The sequence below is a fragment of the Lissotriton helveticus genome, chromosome 1_2 (genome assembly GCF_964261635.1).
Source record: "Lissotriton helveticus chromosome 1_2, aLisHel1.1, whole genome shotgun sequence".
In the NCBI taxonomy this organism is placed as follows: domain Eukaryota; kingdom Metazoa; phylum Chordata; class Amphibia; order Caudata; family Salamandridae; genus Lissotriton; species Lissotriton helveticus.
This window is the reverse complement of record NC_136058.1, coordinates 33,783,217-33,807,447: the sequence shown is the minus strand read 5'-3', so window position 1 is coordinate 33,807,447 and position 24,231 is coordinate 33,783,217. Positions and strand designations below refer to the sequence as shown.

At 42.9% G+C, this 24,231-nt stretch overlaps 1 protein-coding gene across 1 annotated transcript in view; it reads left to right on the top strand.

The window, feature by feature from the left end:
* RABGGTB (Rab geranylgeranyltransferase subunit beta) overlaps nucleotides 1-24,231 on the top strand; it is a 166,080-nt gene that overhangs the window by 26,758 nt on the left and 115,091 nt on the right. Inside the window, exons 3-4 of the mRNA XM_078668524.1 lie at nucleotides 13,096-13,293; nucleotides 17,250-17,355. Of these exons, the coding sequence (XP_078524650.1) occupies nucleotides 13,096-13,293; nucleotides 17,250-17,355 (304 nt within the window). The remainder of the gene's footprint in view (nucleotides 1-13,095; nucleotides 13,294-17,249; nucleotides 17,356-24,231) is intronic.

Below are 24,231 nucleotides of genomic sequence, written 5' to 3'. Positions count from 1 at the left end.
TTCGCGTTACGGAGCTTTGCGAAGCTGATTGGTTCTCCGGCGTCTGTCAACATTCCAAACAGTCCGTAGCGGCCGCCATCTTGTCTCTCGGTAGGATTGAGAGACAAGAGGAGGCCAAAGCGAAGGGGGAAATGACCATAAGGGGGCATAGTAGATCCTTCCTGACCTCTTAGGTTTGATGTACCATTTTGCCAAGTTTGGTGTAATTCCGTTCAGCCATTCAGGCTGTAGACGTATGTAAATGTCCTATGGAAAATTGCATGGGGAAAACACATTTGAAAGTGTTGAAATTTAGAACCAATTAAAATGTTACTTTGGTTTTGTATTTGTGTGTGATGAAAGTTAATTGGTTATGTATATATGTCAAATGAGAGGAAACCACAGCCATTTTGTGATACTACTGTCTGAGGTACATTTGTGAGGAATTTTTGGTGGTGAATTTCTGGTGTTTGATTTACACAGTACTAACACTTCTCCTACTTTTAAAAAGGTGAGTTGTTAATTTTTAAGGGGAACTATGTTGTACACTTGAAGATAATTTGAAAAATGTTTTCTGTTATTTATTTGCAGTCCTTCTGTTATACTAAATACTTGATAAAGTTAGTTTTATATTATGTATTACTAAAAACGATAAATGAAAGTGATTATTTTTTTCTGCAATTTACAGCAAGCAATTTCAAAATAAAATGGCTCACAATGAAGAGACCGTGGCAATTTCTTTTGAATTGTCCACTACATTGATTGAAATTGAGAGCACCAATAATGAAATATTGTCACAAGGAGGAGATGACTTGTATGATTCCATTAGATTGATTGAAATGGACAGCACCAATAATGAAATATTGTCACAAGGAGATGACTTGAATGATTCCACTACATTGATTGAAATTGAGAGCACCAATAATGAAATATTGTCACAAGGAGGAGATGGCTTGTATGATTCCATTAGATTGATTGAAATGGACAGCACCAATAATGAAATATTGTCACAAGGAGGAGATGACTTGAATGATTCCACTACATTGATTGAAATTGAGAGCACCAATAATGAAATATTGTCACGAGGAGATGACTTGAATGATTCCACTACATTGATTGAAATTGACAGCACCAATAATGAAATATTGTCACAAGGAGGAGATGACTTGAATGATTTTTTTGATCAATCTGTTGATGGCGAATTTATCGAATGTTTGGAGACCATAGAGTTACAAGAATCATCATTGCAGACTTTTCATGAGGAAATTGCTGATGAGGACATGTTACTAGTTCTTTCAAATTTAGAAAATTCTGAAGAATAAATTTATATTTAGAAATCAAAAATTGTTTGAGACATTATTCATTTTTATTTTTAATTTATGAGGTTGTAGCAAAGTGATTGTAGTATAAAATGAGACTTATAGTATAGAGTGCAACATTTTTATGTTACATGGTAAGTTTACTCATATTTACTTCCCTTCTGCCACTATATTATCTCCAATGTGTATTTGACATCTCTTCTTCATCTCCGGCCTCCTTTCTCTCACTGTGTGTCTCCGATGCATCTTATCGCTGCTATTTTGTGTAATTACAGAAGAGAGTAAAATAAAATAGTTCGGAACGTGAAAAGGGGGCAAAGTAGAGTACCCCTCACCCCCTAGGCCTTTTTAGGCGGTCCCAAAAGGATCAGTTTCTGCTTTCCTGAGAGATTATGGTATGAGTTCCATATACAACAATAATTTGCATTACAACATGCAAGATATCTATCTCCTATTACCAACTTTGAGGTATTCGCGCTAAGCGCGAATATCTCCAAAAAGTAACACCTGCCCTGAGCAGTTCTTAGCCATGTTATCCAATGGGAGGTGGATAACATGGCTAAGAGCATTAGCTCGGTAATGCATGAATATCGCTGACTTTTTAGCGATATTCATGCATTGCGGCCGTTTATTATCGCATTTGCGATAAACCTTGATAATAGCAAGGTTTATCTTCGATAATTTCTGACGATGCTTAGCGGTAAAAAATTCGTTGGTAAGCATCGTTAGCGATAAATATCGCTTAACTTTGGTAATATGCACCAACGTCTGTTAACGTTCGATTCGAAGGAAATGAGGAAGTGTTGAAAAACATTGTCTGCGCCATCTTGCCTTTTTTGAAATGCCACACTTTTGTCGTACACGGCAGCCATTTTAGATGCCTTGACCAGACCCACTCTCTGCACGCTGTCGATTCGTAGCATGGCTCCCCACCCTCGCAAGCATCTTCCCCAGGCACTGGTCACCCCCGCTCTCTGTCTTATTGTGACGGAGTCCCGGTGTCCCCCCCCCCCCCCCCTGGATTCTTTCCCCCTGAGTCTTTACCTCATCCCGGGGACGTCCACACAAACTCAGGCCGGCCAATCCCTCGGGTCCGCCCCCGAGCCGGTACAATACCAGTGACCTACAGTCCCCCGCCTCTCTCTCCAATACAGGAGCCAATCACGGACCTGCAAGCACCGGAAGCACTACGCCGTGAACCCGGAAGTCCCGCCTCGGAGGCAGCGTCAGAACCAGTGAAAAGCAACCCGACCGGAATAGGCAGTGTCGGAGAATCGTGGCAGGATACTCAGGCTGGAGCCGTGGACGGAGGAGAGGAGCCAACCGAAGCAGACGAGTGGTCAGAGGAGTGGTGGAACCCTTAAGGAGGAAGCTGAAGAGCGGCCGTAGCTCACCTGGAGAGCTACGGCAGACCGCGTGAGTACCTGTAACCGCCCCTGGAGCGCGCTAGGTGCTCTCTGTATATATTGTACATACTCTCCGCACTTGTAGGCACCAATCACTTAGAAGTAACACTGTAACCGTATTGTACAGCATCTGCACCGTGCACGGCCCGACCCCCCCCCCTCACGTCCTGAACACCCTTGCTGGTACACTCTCTTTGTCCTTGCCTTCCGTCCCTCTTCCCCGTTCCCTCCTTCCCTCACCTCCATCCGCTCCACCCTTTCACCTCCCGGTGTTGGTAGTGGCATACTCGCCAAGTCCCTGTTCGGACTAACGGTCCTCTCTCTCTCTTCTTGCCCTCCGAGGTCTCCCCACCAACATCGACGACCCAGAGCCTGGCAAGGACCATAAGAAGGAAGCTACATCACACAGACGCCGGATCCGAACGTCCAGAGACCACTGTATTCACCTCTTGCGAGACTGTTGTATTTCAAATAAAAACCCTAACTATAGCACACTATCTCCGGCCTCCTTGCCTGATTTACCGGCCCGCGGACACCCCACGACCACACTTATGCATCGGCAATAAACCTCCCCCCATCTGCGCTGCTCTTCCCTGAAAATCACACTCTGTGCCCGCCCGACACCTCCCTTTCGCCCTATTCACTACCGCACCCTCTGACACTCCTCTTCCTCTGTGTCCGATTGTCCAGGCTATCACCTAGCCCTGCAGATGTAGTTTATGGCCCCAGCTGTAAAGAATCACCCCTCTTCAAAGGAGTTATAGTAGATCAAGGCCCACACCCGATGAGATCCGTCACACCACACGTGTTCCTACTATCTGAAAACCATCCTGTATTGTGATTGGGGAGGGGACCGAGCCTGAAGCGGAAGATTCCAGGAATGACTCTTTGTACATCAAAGTTTTTACAATTATGTGTCACATTAAAAATATATAGCACTCCAACAAAGTAGTAGGAATATAAAACTTTAATAACATATAAATATATACAACAAAACAAAAACAGTAAAAACATTTAAACAACGAAGAGACCGTGGCAATTTCTTTTGAATTCCTGATGAGGACATGTTACTAGTTCTTTCAAATTATGAAAATTCAGAAGATGTTGCCTGGGGGTGGGTCGTCAGTAGCAGTCTGTTGTGCGAATAGTTCCAAGGCAGCAGAACGCGCTGAAATCTAGATGGCACGAAAGTGATGTCTAGTAAGTTGCCGCCCAGCAAATAACGGCGTGGGGCGCCGCGGGGGTGAGTGAGTCCAGTAGGCACCACAGCTATTCTTACCGGCATTGCAGAATTACTGCTGGGGACAATGCCTGTGCTGTAGCAGGGTCACAGCAGAAACAAAAAGGATTCTGTTGAAGATGTTGTTGGTTTTCAATTTGAATACAGTTCTGGTGTCAACTGCTATGCTAATGTAGTGGTTAATGTTTTGTTTTCTCTAGAAAATGTAAAAGAGGGGGAGGCAGTCCAAAGTTCCGTTAAAAGGGCAAAGGAAAGGATCGGTGGTTTGAACTATCAGTCAAAAAGGGGAGGGGGTGCAACAATTTTTCCTACCGGGTCACACTGTGCTTTCACCGGAACTGAGGTCTGCAGGATTCTAGTAATTCAAAGTGAGGCTGGCGCCAGCATGGGAGCGCCGACGTCCCGCGGATACAGTTTCGTCACTCCACGGGCGATCATGGCAGTCATTCCCCATCGGGGGTCGGAGACTCCCGCGGCTCCTCTAGAATCTTCAAGGTCGTGGAGGACTTCGGTGGTGGAGTCAACCAGTGACCGGGCCATTTCTTTATGCTGGGCCCGCTCTTGCCAGGTCGACCGCCATTTTGAGAGTTCGGTAGCTACTGGCGATCGCGGGGTCAAATGAGCGGACGGGCTCCACCCTGCCGGGCGAGACGTTGCAGCATGGCCACAGTGGAAGAACCCTTTTCCGGGCGCCTGGAGCGCTGAGGGTGCAGCTGGGAAGCCTCCACCTGGGGAGGCGGGAGAGGCCTGTTCGCACCGTCTCTCCCTCCCAGTGCACCCCACGGCGTCTCGCTTGAGATTTGTTATGGCCGGACCAGGCGATGAGGACGAGAGGGGGGGGGGGGTCGGAGGCATTTGCAAGACATCCCCCCCCCAGTGTTGTCGCAGCCATTATTCAAGAAAGAAGAAGTGTCCCGTCCGTCTTCGGGCCGGGCTTCCGGTAGATGTCGGCCGGACGCCCCTGGCTCTGGCCCCATGAACGGGTTTCTTGGTTTATCGGCTGCAGCCGGATCCCGTCGGCCTCGGCCCCCCGACCGTTGGTGGCCGGACCGGAAGAGCATGTGGCGGGACTACCTGAAACTGTCAAGGGCCACCGCGGCCGGACTGGGAGAGAGAGGGGAGGGTCGAGGAGACATCCCCCCCCCCCCCCTGCAACTGTTCAGCATTGTAAAGGCAATCCCCTGGCCGGGTCCCGCTGGCCTCGGCCTCTCCTCCGGCTACACCCTACGTTAGGATCTCCTGGCCGAGGCGTGGCAGCAGGACCCGCCTTATATGGGCTGCTCCCGGCTGGGCGTAGCCGCAACCCTGCCCCACCTTGGAAGTTTCCAGAGTGGGGGCGGATGTTCTACTGACTTGCATTTTCCCTAGTCTATCGATTTTTTTGGCGTGGCAGGCGGTGGGACAGCGAGGGGTGATTTGGTTTCTCTTACTGTTTTTCTGGTCTCTCACCACTGGCATATTTTAACGTTTTCTTGTTTCTAGGACATTAATAGGTTTTATCATTACGTTATGTTATCGTTTCTTTGTTCGTTGTTTAATAAAAGTTCATGTTCATCAGTGGCCTACTGATTTTCGTTTTCCTATTCTTTTCTTTCCAGGTTGTTTCATGCTAAAGTTTCTGTTGACAGGATACAGTGATCACTTCGTTATTATTGCATATGTCCTTTTCACTAGGGGTGCTCTCTGGTCGGGCCAGATGACGTATCTCTAGTAAATGGTCCGGGTGAAACAGGTGCATCAATCAGTGGGGAGTAGATAGGCATGACAGATTACAACGGGGGAGAAAGGTCCGCATTACGTACCCTTTCACTATTTGCAAAGATTTTCCTACGTATATTTGCAAAAAAGAACCAATTCCCAAACAGTCAATGTTTGGGGAAACAATCAATCAATGAGGAACGAAATAGGCACGACGTGTTAAAGGTTTGCGTTACCTACCCTTCACTATCTGCAAAGGGAGAGAGAATATTCCTATTCTTCCTCGTTTGCAGGCAGAGAAGATTCTTAAGAGAATCAACTTCGAACAATTCAATGCTCGATTCAAACAATCAACAAGGGGTACTGTGAACACAAATGAACGCCGCTTATGTACATACACATTGGTATTATCAACAGGTTGTTCCTAATGTTTCTATTTTAGGTAGGTCAAAAAGAGATCCCATTAGTGGCCTACTGATTTTGCTCGATTCCTTTTGTTTTTTTACACGATTTTTCGCTATCTGCAAAGACTAAACAGAGTATTGCGACTCTGTTCTTGTTTGTAAATAGAGAATGAACCAAAGAGAACAATCAATCAAATGGAGAGAGAAGCGGGCACGACGGATTACAACGGGGGCAACGGGGGCAAAGGCCTGCGTTAACTACCCTTCACTATCTGCAAAGAGAGAGTACTCCTAATAGAAATGAGGGGTGGGGGGCAGCATTCAAAGCAGATCAGTGTGCATAAACACGAAAATGTTTTTACTTACCACGTACTTGACATTCGACAGCTTATGATATTTGCTATTAAAAAACCATTGAAATTCACTGAAAAAACCATAGGTTATAGACCATATATAGTTAGGAATTAGCATTTAAAAAACCTTATTTTACTCACACAAAACCATTGAAATTCCATATATAGTTAGTTGCACTAACTATATATCGCGCACCCGCAATCCACTGCTGATCATGTCACATATTACATCATTCATGACATGGTCAGTGACATCACTGATGACATCACTGATGACATCTCAAATGACATCACTGATGACATCACTGATGACATCTCATTTGACATCATTCTTGTGCTAATACGATAAACCTCTTCAGACTCTAATATAACCTTAGATACACTCAGTGTATACAGACACTCACACACTGCCACTCATCCATGGAGTTACTCACACACCCAGTCAGTCATGCAAAGAAACAATCTCACCTCCATTTCTTCAACTATACAGTTAAACACACCTTACTTATTGAAACATATACTAACACATATTTACTCTCTTATACAATCCCTGATACAAGTTCACAATGATCGATACAACCACTCACTCATTCAGTGGCTCTCATGCACAGTTATTTATATATGCCAACTCTCACATGTACTGTGTTTAACATATGTACTTACTATGACATGTAGCATTGAGATATCCATTCACTCATCAATACTCATGCACACAGTCAACTGCCCATGTAGCTGTTTCCACATGCTGTCTTGAACTCCTACACCTAGTGAATAAACTGCTCACACATCTATGCATAGAGTCACACACCTTCCAGCCACCCCCACACAAACTCAATCTCCCATAGAAATACTTGGGCAACCAATTAATAACACATATAGCCTCTCGTATAGCTAATGATCAACACATGCAGCAGTTTACATCACAACAGACATAATGATGCACAAATTAAGACAGTTTAGTCACTAACCCATGCATTCAGTGAGACACATTTAATCACTCACTCATACAGTCAGTCACGCACCTACTAAATCCTTCATCCAGACACTTATACATCCACTCATTCTTCAATATGTAAGACATATTTTAACTTTACAGAAACATACAGTCACTGGATGTTGTCATCAGTTATGTCATCAGTGATGTCACTGACCATGTCATGAATGATGTAATATGTGACATGATCAGCAGTGGATTGCGGGTGCGCGATATATAGTTAGTGCAACTAACTATATATGGAATTTCAATGGTTTTGTGTGAGTAAAATAAGGTTTTTTAAATGCTAATTCCTAACTATATATGGTCTATAACCTATGGTTTTTTCAGTGAATATATATATATATATATATATATATATATATATATATATATAGTGTGTATTTTAATTCTTTTTTATTTAACAAAAGCTAAGCAACACATCATGCTTGCACAGAGGTTTTTTTGACAATCATAAGGGTTACCGTCTCCTCAGTATTGTAATTCCAGTTACAGAAGCAGTGTAATTATTTTCAACATTATTCTCAATACATAGCATTGTTGGTCCCTCTGGTATCAAACCCGCCCACTCTTATCATGTGACCACAAAAGTCCTCTATAGCCCCTATACTCCACCCAGTGGCCCCTGGCCTTATCCCATTTCTGCAAGCATCCTCGACTCTGATACACCACTTTTTCAGTTGCACTACAGCAGCAAATTTGTGGTAAATTTCAGTTGGTAGGCCATCGCCTCCCTGCGTTTTCTCAGGTTTATGTCACCGCAGTGCTGCAAGTACTTCTTCTTTTGTAATGTACTTTTCCAGATCCTCCCTCCCCTCTGCACCTAACTTAGGGAGTTCTACTTCAGCCATAAAGACCGCCCCATGGTCATCGGGTCCCTCCCCATGCACTGCATACACCCCATCAAGACTAGCCCAGAACACCTCATTAATTGCCATGTGGGAGTTGACTAAATTACCGTTCCTATCCCATAACACCAGCATCTGTTCCCGGGACTCCTGCTGTCTTACCAGATGCCTGCTGGTGCACTGTATAAGTATGTTTTTCCAGCCTGCGCCAGTCATCTAATAGTTCACTCTGGGTGTGTTGCCAGTCCCCAAGTCTTTGCGCTCGTTCTATGTCAAGTAGTTTGGATTCTGTACTAGTCAGATCTCGAGCTAGCTGCTGACGGACACCATACATGGTTTTTGAACCAATCCTTCTCAGCGCCACTTTCATCCCAGTCATGCGCTGTGCTGCTTGAGCTGCCCCAGTTTTCTCCACCCAAGTATTAAAGAAATCTCAAGTATACCCATGGTATATTTACTGCAAATTATTGTGAATTTGTGAAAGACACAAAACTGCACTAATAGTAGGTCAAGAAATTATAGTCCTATAAAATATTTGTGAACTGCATTTTCGCATGAGCAAAAATGCATGTGTAGATTTGCTCTTGCGAAAATCTTCTGAGCGTTTGCAAGTTTATTTTACCTCCATCCACTTTTCCCCAACCCTGGAAGAAGTTTTATGTCTGCCTTTGTCAAGAGTAATTTTACAACCTTTCTCAGTGTTGGAAAAGATTAGAGAAAAGCTGGTGAAAACCCTTAAAACATGCAAGTTAGTAGGTTTGCACAGGCCCAGATGGGCATTGCAATCCTGGAACTATTGCTTCCCACTACCTTCAGCCCCAGTATGTAGATCTGTGGAAAGGTGGCAAAATAAGGACATTGCTAGCATTCAAACTCTACTAAGGTATGAGCCCTGGCAAAATCAGAGAGGCTATGTCAGAGCACTTGTATAATGAGATTGTTGTCATAATTTCTCACTACTCTGCACGAAAGGGACAAGTGCATTTTGTTACTGGGCAAGTAGATTTAGGAAGCAACCTGCCCTATGGACAAGTAGATATTTTATTAAATTCCACATCCCTGCAGGAGCATGTACATTCAGGAAGCACATCTCCCATCCATCTGAATCTCCATACAGAATAACAAAGAAGCCCTCTGGATCCAGTACATGCCGCCTATGATGAGTACCCCAGGACCCACCCATATCATGGCACCCCGTGCATAGCCAGAGTACTATGTCACATAGAACTGTCCCCTCCACCTCTTGTGCAAACTTGGGACACAGTCTCGCCACACATGTGTCTCCCGTAAGAAGACCGCAGATATGTAATCTCGTTTGAGGTAAGCATACACCCTGTGCCGTTTCTCCAACTGCGCCAATCCCCTTACCTTCCAAGTCAGGAACATAAATACCTCATCCGCCATCATTTGCGCTCCTCACGACTAGCGCGAAATCTGGGCTTCTGGGCAAACGGTCCCAGCTCAGAGTGTCAAAGCCCAGCCACTCTACATACCACAGCATCCATTCACAGGAGCAGCTAACCATCCCCTTGAACAGTGAAAAGAACAAAACGTCAACTCCTCCCATGTCTTCCACTCCATGGACATTAACTCCTACACGCCTATCTATTACTAGGCAGTGCTTGAACATGTGGTTCCCACCCCATTGCTCTGTATGCTGATCAAACCAAGAATACAAGAAACAAACAACTTAACACTTCGCTAGAGATTAGTACCCTGCAGCGGCCGTGAGGCAATGTCCCAGTTCAGCCACTCCAGTGCCTAGACCCCTGGTCCCTACACCTCCTGCCAGCCCATGCTGTCATGTTTAACATGCAAGTGATCAGGCATCCATTATGCTGTCCCCTTCTGGTCCCCTCCCTGCAAAATGAAGGGAAACTTATTAAAGAAAGCCCCCCCCCATATAAAGGTGACAAACGGTGACTTCAGCCACCCCAAGCACCATCCCATCATCTAGGCTACATCAACGTCATTGTCTAGGAGCAGAGGCCCCCAACATATAGTTCCATGGTACATATGCACAGCCGTAAGCCTACAGGTACTACAGTAGCAAAAAGTCTCTCACTGCATCACTACGATGAGTCTGTACTCACTGCAATCCATGCAGAATTCTGGTCCGGCCCCCATCCGGGTTGTCGGTGCCAGACTCAAGGCTGCTCCATTGGCTCAAAATGGAGTCTCATAAGTCTGGTATTACATCTGTGTCTCTGAGGGTGCCATCAGAGCACACCACGATTCAGCCCGGCAGGTTTAAGGTGTCCGAACTTCTGCTCCTCTCAGTTTTTTTTCCTTCTGTGAGCCGATTGTTTATGCACAGCTGGAGCGGGCACTCCAGAGTGCTCCGATCTCAAGGAAGGGTTCCTAGCCAGCGTATCCACCCAGTTGCAGGCCTCATCTGCTGCGAAGAAAAAGTGTACCTTTCCGTCATGTCCACTCGTAGATTTGCCGGAAACATCGGGCTATTGCGCAGGTTGAGGGTGTGCAGTCTCTTCCTGATGGCTAAGAATGTTTTGTGCTGACTTTGGACTTCTGGGTGTAGTCTGGAAAGACAGATATATGAGTCGCCCCTCAAAGTTTGTTGGGCCTCTCACATGGACCTGTTGTAAGATCGTGTCATGGTCCCTGAAGTTGAGGAGACCAGGGTAACTTCCTTCCCAACAGTAAAACTGTCCGGGCTACTTGATTGGGTACCCTCTCCTACTAACTAACCTCTGCCTTACACTCCCCATCTAGCCATCTTGCATTCCATTGCAGCTGCAATGCCTAGTAATGTAATTCATAATGGGGTGCACTCAAAGCAACCCTCCATGATGGACATTTGAAGTGCTTTTAACCAGACTCTCTGGCAGTGTCCATTCTAAATCATGTCCCTGATTAACACATCAGTTTGCTTAAACCAGCCAATCTGGACCCACACCAGCAAGTTCATAAAGAAGTAGTCTGGGTAATATAGTTATTTTAGTGAGACTTGCCATGATGGAAAATCTAAGGGAATGCTACATTACCTCTCAGCGATGCTCCAAGGTTTTCCGCCCTGACATCCTCCACCTTGTGATATATATTCACTCCCAAATATTTGAAATACATGGCACCATTTGATCCCTTGGTTACCCAGTTCCTGTTCTATATCATCTGGCGTAAATGTGAATGTGCATGCCTTGGACCAGTTAATGTTAAGGCCGGAGCTGTTCCCAAAGCTCATCATGAACTGTAGCGATGGTGTTCAATGCGTAGCTCCGTTCTTCAAATATAGTAGTGTACCATCCTTGCATAAGGAGATGGCATAAATCCCCTTCAACAATAAGATGTCCTTCATTTGACCCTCAGCCATGACCACTGCAGCATAGGGCTCCATTGCTACAGCAAAAAGGAGTGGGTACTAAAAGCACACCTGTCTTGTCCTTTTGAAAATGTGGCCTTGCTGGGAGATAGGACCATCCGTTTTCACTCTGGCTACAGGATTAGAATACAGCAGTGTAATCCAGAGGACCCAGCCTCTCCCCATCTTCATACACAACATTACTAAATTATTGTAACCCCACTGCAGGCTGTTGAAAACTTTCTCGAGGTCCACAGACACCACCATTGCTCCCTGCTTCTCGCCAGCCTTGCTCTCATCCAGTACCATATATGGTCTCCTAGGATTGAGTTGTAGGTATCTACCGATTTTCATCGTCCCGTATTACAGTAGTAAAGTAAGGTTCTAATATATTAGCCAAGACCTTACAGAGTATTTGTGAATGTATATTGAACATCAAGATGTTTAGACCGAGAAATGATTATGGCCTCCTGTTTAACTTGGGGAGCTCGTCATCCTCCAATCCACTCTGCACATTTTGACAAGGTGAGGTGCCTGAAGAGCAGCTAAAGTATGATCAAATTCTACCTAAAAACTCAAGGCAACAATACGATTAACACAAACCTTTTATTAACAAGTATACTACATGTTTAATACAGGTGGTGGCTGACTCATGAAGGATAGTTCCAGTTTTAAGGTTGCTGTAAGCCAGTTCGAATGTCCCAACTTGCACATGGGTTTTCCATGACTTAAAACTATTTAAAAATGTTCTTGTATTTTGATAGAGAGTAAATGAAGTAGGGGCAAAACTCCCGGTACAGACGGTGATACAACTGAAGTGTGTGTGTGTGTGTGTGTGTGTGTGTGTGTACACACACATGTACGTGCACGCACACCAGCGGCTACCTTCTTGCCAAATTTGGTATAATTCCGTCCATCAGTTCGGGCTGTAGCAGTGTCTAAAGTTTCTTATGGAAATTGTGGGGGGGAGCATTTTGGGACCCCACCCTTATTCTTGACCAACGCTTGACAAATCACCCCTAAACTTCCTAGACTGCATCTTGCGTGAGTGGTAAACTAGTTTTGAATATTTTGTGAGGATTCATCAAACAATGCCAAAGTTATTGGCAAACAAAAAAACTATTTTTCTATATAAACTACATCCTAACTACCCACTGGTGACCAGCAGTCGGTAGTATAATTTATAGATATTCGCTGTAGTAATTTTCCCATTTGTTTGAAATTGTCTCAAGCTCATAGTGTTCATTTGAGATGCATACCTACTTGACTCTGGGTAACTGATTAACACCAGTACTTTAATTTTACTGCATAACAGTAGAATGGCGATCAGGCAAGATGTAATTTGTTTTATCAGGATATTAGACCATGAGGTATTTCTGTCAGCAGACCACTTTTCTACAAAAAATCACAAAACATTTTCTTGCACCTTGACAGATGCTTTTTGTGACCCGAATGTCTATTATATAGATGTTGTTTTATAGATCTGTAAGCACCTTTGATGATTGACCTAATACATTTCTTTCAAAATATTTTAGGAGTACTGTATGTCAGAGTATTTGAGGATGAGTGGCATTTACTGGGGACTGACCGTTATGGATCTCATGGATCAACTACATCGTATGAACAAGGAAGAAATATTAGAATTCATCCAGTTATGTCAACATGAATGTGGTGGTCTGAGTGCCAGCATTGGTCACGATCCCCATATTCTGTATACGCTTAGTGCTGTTCAGGTAAATACATTCTTCGTAAAGTAGCTGAATTGCTACACAGTGGTTGTTCTGTCCTTTTCTTTATAGAAGCACACCTTTACATCTAAATTTGAAATTGGTAGATAAGCTTTTGGTTTGTCTTCTGCTATTCTGTTGTCTGTCTCCATCATACTTTAACAGTGTAAGAATCTATGACGGAATACATGCATTTAAAGCTACTACAATGTCAAATTTGTTTATTTCAGAATAAAGTATATAGATAACATTGAAGATGGAAAACTGCACGAGAGACATGAAACTTGCTGACAAATCTACTCTTCCTCCTGAACTTTAACTATTTCTTTTGTGTTATTAAATAACAAAATCCCCCATCTTTGTGACCTTACTATCTAGGTTCTTGTTTGACCCTAGTAATGTCGTATATTGTTTTTGTATTTTTGTATTTATAAAGTGCATTAAAGCAAAAAGGCACCAAAGCACTAGCAACGGTCAGAAAGACAGCCTGGGAAAGACAGCAAGAGCATCCTTTTAAGTTTGAGAAAATAACCAAGTTTTGAGATGCTCACGAAATACAGAGTACGAATTAAGACTCACAATATGTATCAGTAACTTATTCCATAGAGTGACTGCAGCCACAGAGAATGCGCGACTACCCCATGTTGCCTTCCGCCACCTGAGAGTGATAACCCTCCTCCGCGCTGCAGATCAAAGCTGTCTGACACATACCAGTTGAAAGCGGTTCTCAAGTACAAAGATCCCCGCTGATGGAGAGCTTTGATAACCAAACACTTGGGTTTAAAGATCACCTGCTTTCTCATGGGTAATCAATGTGGCGAAAGCAATTCCTCCCTAAGAAAGATGTTTGAGGCCATTCAAGATCTCCCATGCAGCCACATTTTGGATGATCTGGTGTATGCTTTAGGGAGTACTGGTTGCCATTTAAATATAAAGTGTTACCGTAGTCAGGGTGAGATGTAATAAGGGCTATGACTACTGAGACTCTTAATTCCCTAGGTAAATAGGGAAATATCTTCTTCAATATCTTACTAATGAAGAAGCAGGCACTCACCGTCCTGTTGACCTGAGAGTTGAAAGTAAGGGTGTTGTAAAAAAATCACACCAAGTCTCAGACCACCAGAGCTCCAACTAAACCGAGTTATCTGCCCCAAAGAACATCACAATCTCCATCATCTCGACGTTATATTTAAACCAGTTCTCCTTCATCCAGGTGCTGATTTCAGTCATGCAGGATTTAAACTTGTCCGCCACCAGTGCCCAATTGTCAGATATAGAAACAATCATTTGGGTGTCGTCCGCATAGGACAACGCCTGGAACCCTTGGGATTGCACCAGTTTTGCTAATGGAGCCACATATAGGTCTAATGGGTTGGGACTGAGGCAGGATTACTGTTTGACCACACAAGGGAGAAGGAAGGGTTTAGCCCTGCAGCCCCCGCAGCTGATAATTTGGATCCTGTTCTCCAGGAAGGATCCTACAAGACCTAAAGCAGAGTCCCTCAACCCAACCTGCTGCAATCTTTGCACCAAGCAGAGAGTGCATATCGTATCCAAGGCTGCAGACAAATCAAGCATAACCAGGGTAGCTGCACCACCCTGGTCCACCTGACAACAAATAGAATCTGCTGCAGCTATTAGTGTTGATTCGGAGCTATGGCCACTTCAGACACTGTTCTGAGAAGGGTCCAGAAGATCACGATCAGTGAGAAACAAATAATTCTTGGTTAATACTCTTCTCAAAAATCTTTTCCAGTGTAGGCAGTGCAGAACTGGGCGTATATTTTTTAAAAAAGTCTCCAGGGCCCTCATTTCCATTCTTTCCAAGATGGATAACAATTGCCTCTTTCAAGCACACCTGTCACGAGAATCTGGCTATTTATCCTTCTCCAAGAAGGCTGCTATAGGGTCTGGCACCAGTTGCAGCACTTTAGGAGGACAAGGATCATCTGGGAAACCAGATGTTTTGCGAGAAAAGATCATTTATTTTCATGGTAGAAATAGGAAAAACGTGGTCAGAGTATATTCACTGTAAAATGACTTGGGTGTTGGTGGTGTATTTGGTCATGACACTTGCTGTGATGCTTTGTGACCCACTGACCCCAGCATGATCTTCGTTCATGATGTACCATAAAAGGCTTGTCCCTGGACCAGTGCGCATGCACTGTGTTTTTAGTATGGTTGTTGAAACTTATGGGGACTTTTTGGCACTTACATTATTAGACATATTTCTTTCAAGAAAACGGAGGTTTCCTGCAGTATAGAGATGACCAGCTTTTCTTTAATTAACAGTTGTCCCACGACCTAACAGAGGCATTTAACTTTCTCTTCTGCAACGTCTACACACTGTGGATTGTTGGGAATTGTGAATTCTGCTTGCTCTTGCTGCTTTACCTCGTTAGTAGACTTTTATAATTTTGCACTTGTCCCCTGTCAAAAAGGCTCCAAAATGTATGCGGCTGACAACGCTTGTAACGGTAAACCAGGGGTGTGGAATGTATTAAAATATCTACTTGTCCATGGGGCAGGTTGCTTTATAAATCTACTTGTCCTATAACAAAATCCACTTGTCTCTTTGGTGCCATGCAGTGTGGTGACAAATTATGGCAGCAATCTCATTATATAAGAACTCTTGTATAGCCTCTCAGATTATGCCAGGGCTCATATCACGAAAGCCGTATAGCTGCACTTAATGCAAGGACATATACCAAGGGTGCACTTTTGAGACTTTCTTTAATAATTGGGCCCCAAATTTGGTCTGGCGTTAACCATGACCTTTTTTGTTTATTTAAATTCTCTAATCTCTCCTCCTCTTAGTTTTGTTCAGTGCCAGTAACTAATGCCAAAACAAGTCACGCATTGCCAAAACTAAAATGCTGACCGCCCATTTCAGACCTACTGGCTTTTCCAATGCTTGTTTATTTGTATGTTTCGCATAATCCTATTGAAACTGGTTACACTGATTTCTCAATATGATTATTTTGGGGGAAATACTAGATGCCTCATCACATTTTTCTAAATGATGCTGCAAAGAAACCGTACCTGAAATTTTACAGTAGTTTAGCAAACAAATTCCTACTTTCATTTTTTTTAGGAACACTTGATATTGAAAGCAAAGAATCATTAATCTTGCTTTCAAGCTTCTGCAAATATTTGCATATAATTAGAAAGTATTCTGAGGGCATTATGCATAGCCTCATATTGCTAAAATTTGAAATCGTGTGTACACATTTTTAAACTGGAACCACTGTCACTAGTGCAGTCAGAACTTACATTTACTTACAGCGCTCACCTTAATAATAAAGGCTTTCAATTAATGAACCATAAACACAAGTTTGAACAGCATTAACATATGCGCACAAATAATAACTTCACTGCAGACAGTGCCCTTCCCTGATCCTTAATGTTCTACTGCAAACTGGCAACCAAAGGGTTTGTGCTGCAGGGGTTTGGGCCTACTTCTCCCAAGGACGAAATGCACATTAAAACTTGTTGCCCTTGACCCCAAACAATATGTCCTGGGCGTCGGGCTATAGGAATTTCACATCCCTGGTTAAACTAGACTTTGATTTTGAACTCCATCTAATCATTCATTTTCTGTTCATGTATATGTTCATTCATATTTTTGAAATGCAAGCTTTTGATTCTGAGCACACTATGGAACTTTTTTACAATCATATTTAAGTGTTTTCACATAAAATGTGCTTGGGTGCTCTACTTTTGTCATATCTTGATGTTACATAAGAAAGATGGTTATCATTTCAGTGTGCCATTGGGCCAAGGAACAAGTCCCCTCGCTCCTACCCCCAAATTCCCACATCCAAAAATAGAACTCCGCTATAAAAATGTGCTTATATAATAATGTACCGTGCAGTGCCTTATTCAGTAAAGTCCATGGTAAAATATAGTAAAGGAAAAAGTATAGTCTATATCTTATGAATTGTATTTCTTTTTCTTTGCAGATTCTCACTTTGTATGATAGTCTTAATGTTATTGATGTAAAACAAATCGTTGAATATGTGAAGGGCTTACAGCAAGAAGACGGGTCGTTTGCTGGTGACAAATGGGGTAACCTATTTAATCTAGTCTTATTTTCCCTTTAGGTAAATTGTCAGCTTTATAAATGCTTTTAAAAATGGGATAATTTGTCTTCATTGGTAACTGTTTACTGGTTCGAGTTTAGCATTTTTTTCCCACATTTGACTTGTGCACCACTTAAGTATAAAGGTTTTATTTTGAGGAAATACTTTAATCGAAGATGCACTCTTATTTATGTTAACATAGTTCTCTGCAACCTTCTCCCTCTTCTTCCTCTCTGGTTGAGAATTACCTGCACCACTTGCATAACAAGTAGAAAAACTTCTGTCACTTAGAAAACTTTGACACTGTCCAAGCCATGGTTCATAAGCATCCTCCTGCCACACAAAAACCAAACTATAAAGAGGAACATGGGGACAAAGTAGAGTGATAACACTAATACATAGCACTGTGCTTCTAACCAGTACTATTACCGGTATATCAAGTTGTTACTCATCCTTCTAGACTACCTCAAGCTAAATTAATTATTCCTCTATTTGTAAGTATTTAGCAGGATTTTGAAACCTCGCATTTTCTTTCACTACTTGCAGAAGAGACTTTTGCTTTGAAAGTGAGGAGCTAAAGCTAAGCTATTATTCATCATGGGATTCTCTCCGATATTCCGGAAAGGTAGAATACCTCTGCAATGTATTTCTATTAAAAATAGTAATTTTATATTCAGTCACACTTAACTAGAAATGCAGCCGAATTAGGCAGCGTTCCTCTGTTTCTTTCTTCTAGCTGCTGCCTTTTTCCCCCACAGATTCTGGTCTCTTCAGAAACGTTATTCCCCCTCAACAATAGATCCCAAGTGGTGCCAGGCTGTGTCATGCACACATTTTTGAAAAATCCAAGACTTTAGGAAACCTAAAGCTTTTAAGAAATAATCTGCTCATGTTTTGGAAACCATCAGATGTACTTGTTATGGCCTATTTGTGATATCCCCCTAAAAAGAACTTGACACTGACACATTTTCTCTGTTACCTTTGTTTATTTCTTGATCTGATGACTATGCTGCATTGTATATGTATTTCATGCTGTTTGAAAAGTACTTAGTCATCAACGTTGCTAGGTCATCCCTACGCAACCATGTAAAATAAGTAATTTTTGTCGCAATGTGTTCGCCTTTTTTGGTTTCCTTCACGATGTCTTAACTTTTTGACAAGTGCTTTTTGTAGGTATGTTTTAGGAAAGATTACCATGTTTGGGTGATTTATCTTTTTGACTCTCACTCCATCAAGTGGTGTAACATTTGCAGAAAGATGGTATAGAGGAAGCTGAGTTATGGGGAAGTTGTGCACCTGAAGACAGTACTGTGGCGATACTCAGAAGAACTTCTACAGTAGCCTCTACATTGGTCTTGGAGGCAAGAGTGCGAGTTCCTCTTCCCTTTGTCACACTGCTTCTACCAGTGCTGTAAGACTTTCAGGCTACTGATGCTTAAAACTTGAGATGTTGAGCTTACTGAAGAAGCTTTTTGCTAGCATTGCTCGTGGGATTGTTGAAGTGACTCATAGTCCCATAAGATACAGGATTCCTCAACACAACTGCTCTAAATATTATTCATCCATTGACTATTGTGCCTTACCTCCTTCATCATAAGACATGTAAGACTTCAATTGATTACCTGCTGTATTTCCAAGATTCTTTTTCCAAACAACATCTCATGATATTTATACATCATCTTTTTTAAAGTATGCAGTCAAAACCCCAGGCTTATCCTTTTCCATTCTCTCCAGGCTTTTGGAAACTAAGGTAGCAGCTTTCTCAAATCTGTTTTCTTCACAACTCTTAAAAAGCCTTCGAAAATAGACATTCAGACCTGCTGAGTCAGATCCAAGTTTCAAAAGGAATATCTTCCTTACCATATTGACTGCAAGAAAGAAGTTTCATGCTTTTGAATCCACATAATTTCCTTCTTCAGGGAAGAAAAGCAGGATATGAGATCTCTTGGGAAAGAAGGTCTGCCAATCACCCAGTGGCATTCTTAGGATTCAAAGTTCCTAACCTCATCTAGGCGTCTGCAGTAAGCATTGAAGATAAGTAATCCGTTTTTTTTAATTTCTCGCTATAAAGAAGGGGGATTGTTCTCCAGGAAAACCTTAGCGTGGGAACAATAATGTCAGCTATATAATTGAAGTGGAAAAAGATAGTTACCCCTTGCCACTGCTGATATTTGACATGGCTTATCCCTCTTCTTGGTTGGAGGTTCTCATCTCGTACACTAGTGGTGCTGCAGAATGTATTGGAGGTTCAGTCACTGGTTCCTCACATTTGGGTTCTCATTCTAATGATATTCAAATGATGAAGACTGTGCGGATACACTAATATCAATTGGCTTTGGAGAAAAGAAATTCACAGAGTTATGTTCAAAGGTTTAGGGAAAGACAAACATCATATAGTATGCCCTTTTAGAAATGTCTGCTCCAGGAAACAAGATCCTAATCCTAAGCAAGCCTTCTGTGGCAGAAGTATGGATAACATTATTTGCCTTCTAACTGAAAGTTTATGCCAAAGCTTTGATTCCATTGTTCTGTCTCCACCAAACTACACCCCAGCGGGAGCACGCGTTTTCAGCAATCTCCCAGCGTGGATGAAAAGAACAATGTGTATGTGGTTGCCAGATATTGTTCGGAAAGGATATGAAATTGTACCTACAAGTTTGCCCCACCTCAGATTCAACCGAATGGGATGAATTCTCTGATGTTAGAACAGACTCCCTGCTGGAGAAGTGAGCAGTAGAGCCATTCTGAGACCTAACTGGAACAGTAGAGTGTATTCTTCCTGTTTCCTTATAAAGAAAGTCTCGGATAGGAAATGCATCCAATCCTTGACCATAAGAACAAACGGATGCCAAGAGGGAAAACCTGAGGATATTGGCTATTCACCAATATTTTATTCTTTATCAAGTGGATTTTTATATTTGCTCTAGATCTGCACAAAACCTTTTTTTTAGTTTCCCAACTTGTACAAACTGCAGGTACGTTTCTCTATTTCAAAGTAGGCAAGAGACGTTTTCAGTACAGTGTCCTGCATTTTTGTCTAAAGCTTGATTCCAGAGTCTTTTTACAGTGTATGGCCATTTTCTCAGCCTTGATATACCCTTATTTACTCAATGGGCATACGAAGGTTTCTTCACATCAAAGGCTCCTTCAGGATCTGCAAATGCTGTCGGAAATCAGCACTACAATGAACCCTCCATTTGCTGCTTGGGAGTGGAGTGGAATACGGCAAAAGGAAAAGCCAATTGCAGGAAAGAATATTTTTGCCTTTTACTTTTAACTTAGTCTGGCTTACTCAGCTTAAATTAGATAAGTTATGTCTTGTCTGGCCCTTGAGTTTTGCCTTCTCTCTGGTATAGGATGCAAAGCTGAATGTGAAATTTTTTCAGGAAAGTCTGGATGACGTTTGGTGCCTCAAATCGGGGAATTGGGATGGCAAATTGCAGATGTCATCCATAGTCTTGCAGTAATTGCAGTGGTGGTAGTGGAAATTCTACCTCATGGAGTTCATTTTCACCCAACTATTATTTTTCAAATGTGAGATAAGGAAGCATTTCTGGAATGCTGAAGTACTCATTTGGACAACCTAACAACTTAGGGTTTGTCATCTCTGATCCTATGGTTGAAAAGAAATTAAATGCCAGATAAACACGTTGGACCTGAAGGTGGTTCATCGGACGAGACCCAGGGTTCTTTATAACGGTCTACGTTTGGGATATTTTTAAAATTCTGCACCCATCGTAAGCAGTTTTTAGAGCACAGCATTGCACAGAGACTGCCCCGTTGGGAATCACTGACAAATTAAGATGAATCTTGATTCTGGTCTTAACGTCGCCTTGATTTAGTTAGATTTTTTCTGCAGTGTTTGACACGGTTTCACATGAAATCCTGCTCCATATCCTTGAATCAGTTCGTGTGGGAGGGGCGGTATTAAGGTAGTTAAGATCTTTTCAGAATCCTAGAAAACAAGCTGTGTGGATGAAGCCCTTTTACTCTGAGGTAAATAATCTAAGATGTGGTGTGCTGCTGGGCTCTGCATACAGCTGCACCCTTTTTAACATTAACGTCTCCACTTGTCTTTTTAAATGGAATCATTTGGCATTAAAATTGTTTCACACGCAGATGACATGGCTACTACTTACCTATGAGGGTGATCCTGCCTAAGATGCGCAAACATCCTCAGTATGCATAGAGGAGGTGATGAAATGGCTGAGTTAACTGCAGTCAATGTAACTCGGATAAGACAGAATTCTTGCTTTATGGTTCCCATCCACTACCAGGTTGGATAGGTGTTTGGTCAAACTGTTGTCCATTGCCTCACCCACCTACGGAAGGTGCTAGGAACCTGGGGGTGGTGGTTGGTGATCATCTTTCTTTTCAACTCCAGATTTCCTCTGTAGTGAAATCCTGCTTCTGGATACTAAAAATGGTAAGAACATACTTGAATTTTCTTCTTTGGGAAGCACAAAAATAACTGGTCCAGGCTGGATTATTCTAACATTCTCTAACTTGGAGTTTCATAATACATAGATTTGCATGTAGTACAGTACACTTTAACCGGTCTTCTGTTTAAACTGTCTAAACGCTCCTTGGTGTCTCACCCTTGCAATCAATTGTATTAGTTGCCGGTGAGTAAAATAATTTATTTTAAAACTCTGACTATTGCAAGGTTGGACCAAAATATCTGATTGATCGGATGCAAAAATACTGCCCCTCTAGGGCCTTGCACTTGCAAAATGCAATGCTTTTAATGTCCTCTGCATTAAGAGGAAGAGATTAGGTGCTCTGCCTTTTCTATACTAGCTGCCAGGAGTTGGAAGAAACTTCCTTCTCAGCTTAGATTCATTTCAGATGAAACCGCTTTCTGAAACTAAAAATCCATCTGTTTAGCCTATAAGTCTGTGTATTCCTTTGCTTCTTTTGCCTCAGCTCCAGGACACTGAGTAGCCCTGCAAGTGCATGCATGCATTCATTCTTTCTTCATCTCAAAATGTTATGTATCTGGGGTTTGACAATCGTATGAAACATTTGACTACAAGCTATTTATTTGCTCCAGTGGATATTTGGTGAACACTTATTATTATTTTTTTTTTAAAGATGTATTAGGTTTGTATTCAAGACAAACATGAGACTCAATACCTCAGATTGGCAATATCAATGACACACGGTGATCAAAGATGTTACAGCAGAATTGCAAAGGCCAGCAGACAGTTATTTCCAGTGTCAGCACATTATCAATTCGCACCGCCCCCCCCCCCAATATGCCAAACCCTACCCACCCCCCCCCCCCAAATTAGGCCCATTGCAATGTAATCATGAAAAACAACTGATATATATACTTCCCATTGTATCAGCCTAGGGCTAACGTCAAGTAACTATGTGTCAAGAGTAGTCCCAGTCAGCTCCTGAGGGTCCCTTTCAGCGACTACAGTGCCCTCCTCCTTGGTTGCTAGGTAGGTTTTATACAATTCCCAAAAGTTTTTAGGTCTGTTCTGTGGTGGGAGAACGTCACTAAAATTCTCCGTTTGGGTGCAACAGTATAGCATATCCCTTGACCATTGGGCGATCGTGGGAGTCGGTCCTCGTGATCAACAGATCACCACCCTGCGTTTGGCTATTAGCAGGCCCATGTCTCCCAACCTATGCACTCCCTTAGGCATCTGTTTTAAGTAGCCCAGCAGGGCGAGAGCGGGCTCTGGAGTGAGTGTCGGGTCAACCACCTTTCCCAATTCCCTAAAGACCAAATCCCAAAAGTTGAATATCCCAGGGCAAGACCAGGCCAGGTGCAGAAAATCAGCTGGTTGCGTATTACAACGCTCACAGTTCAGCCCTTCTCTTAGGCCCTCTTTATGCAATCTCTCTGGGGTGTAGTAGACCCTATTGAGATACTTAAAGTGAATCAATCTGTGTCTACCATGTAATGAGATGCGCTTCATGCTGGTACAGCAGTAAGTCCACATAGTGTCAGCTATGTCCCGACCCAGATCTCTTTGCCAAGCTAAACGGGCTTTAGTGTAGTGATTTTCTCTATAGGACATGGATAGTTTATAGATTCTGGATACTATCCTGGAAAGCGTCTCTGCCTTTGACATTGGACAAGGCAGGCAGCTCAGGAGGTTCCAGCAAGTCACTCCCTAATATATGCAACAACGCTTGTCGTGTTCTGTGAAATTGGAATTTTGTAAGAATAGTGGGGGTAGGGTCACCAGTCTCCAAATCTCCCCAGCTCTTTGCCATATCATCTTCAAATAATTTGCCTATGTTATGTAGTCCCAGCGAATTGAGCGCACACATGACCCCCTTATCCCTGCACTGGGGCAGCCAGCGACGCCAGTCCAGTGGAGCGAGCGGATATTAGAGAATGGCACCCGCCTGTAACTGTAATAGATAGTGTCAAGCATGCGTTGTCGCATTGATTGAATCTAAAATCCCCGTCTTGCGATCAGCAGTCCCAAACATCAAAGCTGGCAATGGGAGAGGGGCAGCCACTACATTTTCCATACGGAGATGTGGTGTGTCCGGTGTACCGTGCATCCAGTGGTAAGCATGCGCACTTTACGCTGCCCTGCAATATAAGTAAAATTCGAGCGCTCCTAACCCTCCCATATGACACAGTAGCGTAAGAACCTGCCATCTGACTTGTGCCTATTTGCTAGCCCAAGCCAACTTCACCATCAGTGTTCGCTGACAAAACAAAGCGCAATGAAGAACGATGGGAATGTTGGAAAAAAGAAATAAAAACAAGGCAGTACGACCATTTTCATAATGGAAACTCTACCCATCAGAGAGAGTGGGAGTCTGATCCTACAGTCCACCTCATCCTCTAGTTTGCTGATAGCCACTCTATAGTTTTCCCTAAACACAA